This window comes from Nicotiana sylvestris, chromosome 1, assembly GCF_000393655.2.
Source record: "Nicotiana sylvestris chromosome 1, ASM39365v2, whole genome shotgun sequence".
In the NCBI taxonomy this organism is placed as follows: Eukaryota; Viridiplantae; Streptophyta; class Magnoliopsida; order Solanales; family Solanaceae; genus Nicotiana; species Nicotiana sylvestris.
Genome location: NC_091057.1, coordinates 164,942,622 through 164,950,263, shown reverse-complemented (window position 1 = coordinate 164,950,263; position 7,642 = coordinate 164,942,622). Strand labels below are relative to the sequence as shown.

General features: G+C 38.7%; 2 protein-coding genes across 2 annotated transcripts; both read left to right on the top strand.

Annotated features, from left to right (window-relative positions):
* The first annotated feature begins 422 nt into the window (after positions 1-422).
* On the top strand, positions 423-1,079 carry LOC104222056 (BON1-associated protein 2). The gene has a single exon (XM_009773235.2). It carries the CDS (start codon positions 453-455, stop codon positions 984-986), a length of 534 nt encoding a protein of 177 aa, XP_009771537.1. The 5' UTR covers positions 423-452; the 3' UTR covers positions 987-1,079.
* A 3,558-nt stretch (positions 1,080-4,637) lies between these two features.
* Positions 4,638-6,980, top strand: LOC138876891 (serine/threonine-protein phosphatase 7 long form homolog). The gene is made up of 7 exons (XM_070156014.1): positions 4,638-5,027; positions 5,132-5,302; positions 5,379-5,810; positions 5,887-6,070; positions 6,458-6,549; positions 6,635-6,721; positions 6,801-6,980. The coding sequence occupies exons 1-7, from the start codon at positions 4,638-4,640 to the stop codon at positions 6,978-6,980; spliced, it is 1,536 nt and encodes a 511-aa protein (XP_070012115.1).
* The last annotated feature ends 662 nt before the right edge of the window (positions 6,981-7,642 follow it).

Sequence of the window (7,642 nt, the reverse complement as noted above, 5' to 3'; positions counted from 1 at the left end):
TACGCTTGCAATTTTTTTTGCAAAGCGGACACAAGTTAAAACGTGACACAAAAAGCGGGTATAGATATAAATGCCCCATCAATGTAGCTTAAACGCATTATAACATGTTAGCCCAAGTAATGTTTAATTATCTGATCGTGTAAATAACCGTCAATGCATAAAAACGTAAACGTCAATGCTAGTCCTGTGATTAGCCTTTAAATTGATTTTCTTGCCGCCCTTTAAACTATTTTTCTCCTTTGCAATTTTGGCTGGAAATTTGTTATTGACCAAAATTAGGAGAAAGAGTCAGTTTTACCATGTCAAATATTACGGAAGCAACATTCCTCTTTCTATCTCCTTTCTCTCTCCCTTCCTCTAACTTCTCTATATATACGCCACCATCTCTACCATTCTTTCTTCCATCTTTTACATAAGTTTCAAATAGGAGTATCTGATTTTCTTTGACCAAGATGAAGCCATCGTCCTCTTTAACGTCACGGGTATTAGAAATCACAGTGATATCTGGGGAGAATCTCCGAGAAAGCAAGAAGCAATGGGTGAAGAAGAACGCTTTCGTAAATATCAGAACAACAGATAGCAACGTTCAAACAACTAAAATGGATAAAGACGGCGGAAGTTATCCTGTATGGAACGAAAAACTGATCGTTGATTTGCCCATGCATGCAATAAATCTGACGGTGGAGGTTCAATGCAAGACTTCTTATGGGATTAAACCCATTGGGATTGCAAGAGTTCCCACGTCGGATTTCATTGGTGGATTCTTGCCTGAAGATTATCTGCACTTCTTGAGTTATAGGCTTAGGGATGAAAAGGGTGAGAAGAATGGGATTATCAATTTCTCCGTCAAGGTCAAGAATGCACCGCCGCAAACTACCGGTTGCGCCTCTGCTTATTCGCAGCAGTGGACGGTAGCTCCGGCGGCAATGAGAAGTAATACTTCTGGCGTGGTTGTAACCGGTATTCCCGTTTATCCCAGTTATTAGGTTTAATTTGGAGAATTTCTTTTAATGGATGAATTGAATTGTATATATGGATAGGTTTTAGAGGAATTTGATTGCCAAGAAAGGATTCCGTTTTTTTTTATTTAATGAAATATATATATATATATATATATATATATATATATATATATATATATATATATATATGTGTGTGTGTGTTGCTTTTACGTTTGTATTTATTTCCAGTTGTACTATTTATTAGTGTTTTAAAAGGCATTTTTGATATTCGGCCAAGGGACGGGCACTATCAAAACGCCTTAAGACTCACTTGTGGGCTTAGTTTTATGAGGCTTACGCCCCAAGCGCCAGATTGTGCACGCGCGTCTACTAATCAAGGCTCGGGGCTCGCCCAACAGTTTCTATGCAAATCATGTTTGGAATTCACTAATTAATACTATTGACTCTCAAAATTCTTTGACAAATAAATAATTAAAATACTATTCATTTATAGAATTATAAAGATTGTGAATAACTCAAATAACAAACCATAGTATTATTTGAGACCTAAGGATGAATACTATTTGAATATTTCTTCTAAAAACAAAATATACTATTTACTTGCTAGATCTTCATGGCTTAGTTCTATATATGTCTCTCAAAATTTTCAGATCTTCATGGCTTAGTTCTGTTTACTCATGAAGCGTAATGTTTTAAATTACAAAACTGATGAAAGTTATTGAGTATTTACTTTTAGGGAGGAAAAATGTGTAATTAAATAATATCATTTAAGAAATTATAATTATTTGAAATTTATGACGTTATAATTGTTTTATATTTGCAAGTAAAACGCCCCGTATCAAGTAAAACCGCATACCTCACGCCCCGCCCTTTTAAAATACTGATATTTATAAATACGATTGCTTGGGCAACCAAGAAACAGTTTACATGGCAAGATCAAGCCTTCATCGATTTCATAAAAATTGACTGATATTTTTAACAGGACTCTCCCCAGGTGCACGTACATCTCAAAGAATTGATGAACAATTATCATATTCGTTCCTTCGAAGACTTCAATCTAGTCGAAGAATCGAGATTTTCACTAATGAAATATAAAAAAAAAATAGACAACACAAAAAATATCAAGAAGATTCAACAGTGTAATGGTGTCAATTGACTCTCCTTGGACAAGGGTAGGTTTACCGCTTCAATCATACTTTTCATTCATTAAGGCATTTGCAAGACTTAATTAAAGAGTGCATTTCTGAGAAAATTACTGGAAAGAATATTCAAAAAAATAGTCTATCTTCTGGACAAGAACTTTACTCCACTATAAAAAAGACAAAAATTAGAACAAGAATGAATTACTAGAAGTCAAGTAAGCTGCGTTCGCTTGGGCACGTACGCATGCTAATATAAGAATATGATGTATGATTCTTGAAGCAAGAGTCCAAAACTTTTCTAATGCTTTTTGGGCAAAAAATACGTTTTTACTACTAAAAGAAAAGTTATATAATAATTAAAATATAGTATAATACTTTGTTTTACTTTAACGGAAAGTTAGCCGTTAAAGTAAAACGCAGTACTATACTGCGTATTATTAAAAAAATAATTTTTTTAAGGAAAATACAGTATAATACTGCATTTTCCTATTAATATTGGGCCAGCTATATTTAATTAAAGCAAAACGCAGTACAATACTATGTTTACAAACCCCTTCTTCCCCAAGACAACGACAACCATCACCATTAAAAAAAACTCCATTGCTGGTCCCCCCCCCCCTCCCCTCAAAAATTTAAAAAAAAATTTTTGGGCCCCACCCGTCATCCAAAAAGCAAAGAGTGTAGGTCCCGCACATAAGACAAGCTTGGGATTCCTTCATTCGGGTGCAAAATTTCGATTTGAATCAATTTCAAAAAACTTAAATCGAGGTATTTTGATTTTGTGTATGTCGAAACTCGTATAGTACATGCATATTTGTATTGTTGAATATGTTTCCATGTTAATTTGTGTTATGTTTGTGTTTAAATTTGTATCTTATTTATACCCGGATTGATTTATTAGCTTTGGGACAAAAAATTCTTAAAATTTGATAAATAATTTTTAATGTTATGTTATGTTTTTATTTGCTTAAATAATAAATAAATATTATTTATTTAGTTTGTTGTTCATATTTGTATGTTATGTTTGTTGTTTCTATATGTAATAGTGACCTTTTAGCGTAATAAAATATAGAGCCTTTTAGCGTAGTAAAATATAGAGCCTTTTAGCGTAGTAAAATATAGAGCCTTTTAGCGTAATAAAATATATAGTCTTTTAGCGTAGTAAAATGTAGAGCCTTTTAGCGTAGAGTCTCTGTAGTTTAAGTATGTAGTAACTGCAAACTCTATCCAATTACACTTTACAAAATTAATTATTTAATTTATAAAAATAAACTTACAAAAGTAAAAAAATTAATATATGTTGTCAAATTAACTCAAATATCGAGCCTGGAACACATACATAATTATTCAGTCCAATATTAAAAATAATTAATTATTTAATTTATTAAGCTAACAAAATTCTAAAAATGTTGAAATTGACACGCATAATAATTAGGGATAGGTTGGTGCTATCGGGCCTCAAATATCGAGCCTGAAACCCATACATAATTATTAAGTCCAATTTAAGGAATTTTAATTTAATTTATTAAACTAACAAAATTCTAAAAATGTTGAAATTGACACGCATAATAATTAAAGATAGGTTGGTGCTACCGGGTCTCAAATATCAAGCCTGGAACCCATACATAATTATTCAGTCCAATTCAATAATTTTTAATTTAATTCCTTAAACTAACAAAATTCTAAAAATGTTGAAATTGACATGCATAATAATTAAGGATAGCTTGGTGCTACCGGGCTTCAAATATCGAGCCTGGAACTCATACATAATTATTAAGTCTAATTCAAGGAATTTTAATTTAATTTATTAAACTAACAAAATTCTAAAAATATTGAAATTGACACGCATAATAATTAAGGATAGGTTGGTGCTGTCAGGCCTCAAATATCGAGCCTGGAACCCATACATAATTATTAAGTCCAATTCAAGAAATTTTAATTTAATTTATTAAACTAACAAAATTCTAAAAATGTTGAAATTGACACGCATAATAATTAAGGATAACTTGGTGCTACCGGGACTCAAAAATCGAGACCGGAACCCATAGATAATTACTCAGTCCAATATTAAAAATAATTATTTAATTTATTAAACTAACACTCACAATTAATTTTCTTTAAATTATAGTAGACGACATGGACTTTCCGCCTGCGCATCCTGGACCTGCCGAGGATCAGCTATTAGTGTTGCAGGGCGACCATAGGTCCTCCTTTGTATGGGAGGGACAACTATCGGATGAGCCTCTCTGCGCCAGGAGACCTGCCGATTTGTGGGAGTTCATGGCGCAACATCCTTTCCATGCCCCGTGTAGTCGTGCGCCTACAGGTTACGGGCTTCTATACGATTTTTCGGATTGGGCGGATGCAGCTTGATTGGTATCTCATCATGGCCTTGGTAGAGCGGTGGAGACCGGAGACGCATACTTTTCACTTTCCAACTGGAGAGACCACCATCACGCTGGAGGATGTTCAGGTTTTGTACGGGCTGCGCGTAGATGGACGAGCCGTGGCACTGCCCCAGTACATTAGATCCATGACGCGTGGACATTATTTGGATATGATGGGGCAGTTTACTGGTTATAGACCTCAGGGTGACGCTGTACAGAGAGGGGGCAGTCGCGTTGCTTTGTCAGGCATCAGAGATCATATGGCGTTTTTGCACCCAGATATTACCAGCGAGATGGAGGATCTCCATATTGAGAGGTACACGCGATTGGCGTTGCTCCTGCTTTTTGGATGTGTCTTGTTCCCGAACACTTCGGGGAGTCTAGTGAGTATGCGTTTTCTCCATCATCTTCAGCAGCTGGATGATTTACCCTTGTACAGCTGGGGTGATGCTGTTCTCGCATACCTGTATAGGAGCATGTGCCAGGCGAGCATGCTTTGCGCGGTGGACATATGTGGATTTCTGCCCCTCCTACAGGTGACAACATTTTCGAATACTCTGTTCATTACTCCGAATTCTATATGGTCGAAATGACTCATAAATTTTACATCAACCTTTTATCTTAGTTTTGGGCCTGGCAGCGGATCATGTCGTTGCAGACACCTCTACCACCACTTGCGCCCGGTGAGGCTTATCCGTTTCTCCCTCTAGCTTCTAGGTGGGTTCTCCGGCGTGGGAACTACCGAGGGACCGATGCTCATCATAATCTCCTCCTTGTCAGGGATATGTTAGATATGCTGGTGGCCGAACAGGTAAATATGTACCTATACTTACTTGTTATAAATTGAGTTGTGTTGCGCATACTCACTTTTATGTTATTATTGGTAGTTCATTTGGACGCCATACAGCAACGAGTTGCTAGCTCAGCTGCCCAATTATTGCTTAGTCGACCAATTGCTTTGGAGCACCTCCGTCCCGATGATTTTCTTCTATGTGGTTGAGTATCATGCCACAGAGTGTGTGCTTCGCCAGTTTCACCGTCCCCAGCCTATACCGGAGGAGCCTGCATGGGTCCCTACACACTATCAGCGGGATGACCGTGTCAGGGTGGACGATATATTTATGGGATGGCTAGAGCAGCAGGTCTATATTTGGGAGCAGCGAGAGTACCGTATTCCGCCACCACCTTCATTTACCCAGGAGGCCACTATTCATCTGTATTCGTCATGGTACCGTCGTCACACCCGACTGGTGATCGGGAACCCCATTCATGTACTTGGCGAGCGCTATAGACCATACGCTGGGAGGCACGAGTCATTGGTATGTTTTTGTGGATTATTAATATCTTATATTTGTTATATAGCGTTATTTTTTTAATATCTTAAGTGTTTCACAGGCTATTGGGCATCACATGGTCTACCAGTTGGGACAGGAGATACAACAGCATGCCAACAGTGTTGCACTCGTTGAGTATGGCCGGTGGGTGGTAGATCTGGCTCGTCGGACCCTGTTTCAAGCGAGAGATGGCATGAGCTTGGATCACGAGGCTCAATATGCGGTGCCAGAGGACTACCATCGGGGTAGGGCTGTCCCACGAGGCAGGGGCAGGGGACGAGGGAGGGGTGCCCCACGAGGCAGGGGTAGGGTACGAGGGAGGGGTGCCCCACGAGGCAGGGGTGCCCCATGGGGTCGCGGGGGACGGAGAGGAGGTGGTCCCCAGCAAGGGGGCGTTTAGGCACCTGTCGACCCACCTGTTGAGAGACATGATGAGGATTTTGGAGATGAGGATCTTGGAGATGATCAGCCGGGTTATATACCTCAGGTAGATGAGCCTTCCAGCAGCATGTCGTCGTACAGCCTTCAGCTATCTCTGCCAGCATTGCAGGTCACCCCATTAGGAGCATTGTCGATCATGGGTATATTCGACGGGGATGTAGACTAGTACTTTGAATGCCCATCTACCGCAGTTGAGGATCGGCTGACCCGGGACGTGGATGGCAGGCGCAGGTTGAGTTATGCTTCATCCCCGGCGGTTGATGCGGATCTACCACATGCGCAGGTATGTTTGTATTACTTTAAAATTTCAATTTGTTTTCTTTTCCTTAATGAGCTGGCATTAATTAATTTTTAACTTTCTTATGAAGGCTTCATCCCAGCCCATCTTTGAGGCCACTACATGCTTTGATGAGGATACCACGGATGCATATACTCAGGAGGCCGACGAGACCACGGTGAGAAAATGTTTTTTGATTTAACACGTACAATACAAATATACTTTGTCACATGCTAAGATTAGTACTTGTTTTGTAGGTTGTTGACGGCCCGACAGCCTATTCTTCCGATCCTGCCAGCTGTGGTGTCGATGCTGTTACACATCCTCACATAAAGAGGTGGCTTGATGATGATGATCCAGATAGTGTACGCGGGCGACAGGGGATGCAACTAAGGCCAGCAACAGCACTGAAGCACACAGGCTGCTGGACTCATTGATTTTCTTATGTTTTTACTTTGTGTAAATAGTGCATTATGTAAATAATGGTAATAATTATCTTTTAACAACAATTTAATTTTAATTGCGTTTGAACAACAATTTTACTTTAACAGTAAAACACAAGCACAAACCTAACACAAAAACAAACAGTAGAACTAATGAAAACACTGGACAAATGACACATAAAGATACACTACAACGCTCAACACGTACATGCCATTGTTTAGTCACTACCGCCTAGTATTCTCTGCTTCATCCACTCGAGCTTGTTTTCCAACTTTTTTTCTCTTCTTCCGCCTCCTTGAGTTTCGCCTTCAACTCTGCAATTTGAAGCTTGGATTGGCGTTCTCTGTCCCGTACACACATCATGAAGATGATACAATTTGTCTTTGTAATATTCCTGCTCACATGGTTCATCAATCCATACCTTGAAATTGCATGTAGGTACGTCGGGTTGCCTATAAAACATGTTCATACACGCCCAGTAGCGGCGTCCAACTTCTTCCCAACAATCGTACATCATGCTTTTGATTTCTTAAAGAGAAACTTTGGTTTTATGGAAATATTTGCTATAGGTTGTTGTTAAGCGCAAAAATAGCTAGAATGCGCTAGTTATTTATAGGCAAAATTTCACATATAACGTAGTATTATACCACGCATT

What these genes read in the sequence shown, in the direction of transcription:
- LOC104222056 (XM_009773235.2), top strand. Translation starts at nt 453, where the DNA reads ATGAAGCCATCGTCCTCTTTAACGTCACGGGTATTAGAAATCACAGTG.
- LOC138876891 (XM_070156014.1), top strand. Translation starts at nt 4,638, where the DNA reads ATGACGCGTGGACATTATTTGGATATGATGGGGCAGTTTACTGGTTAT. An exon ending in CGGATCTACCACATGCGCAG is followed by an intron (nt 6,550 to 6,634) that starts GTATGTTTGTAT and finishes TTTCTTATGAAG; the next exon opens with GCTTCATCCCAGCCCATCTT. An exon ending in AGGAGGCCGACGAGACCACG is followed by an intron (nt 6,722 to 6,800) that starts GTGAGAAAATGT and finishes CTTGTTTTGTAG; the next exon opens with GTTGTTGACGGCCCGACAGC.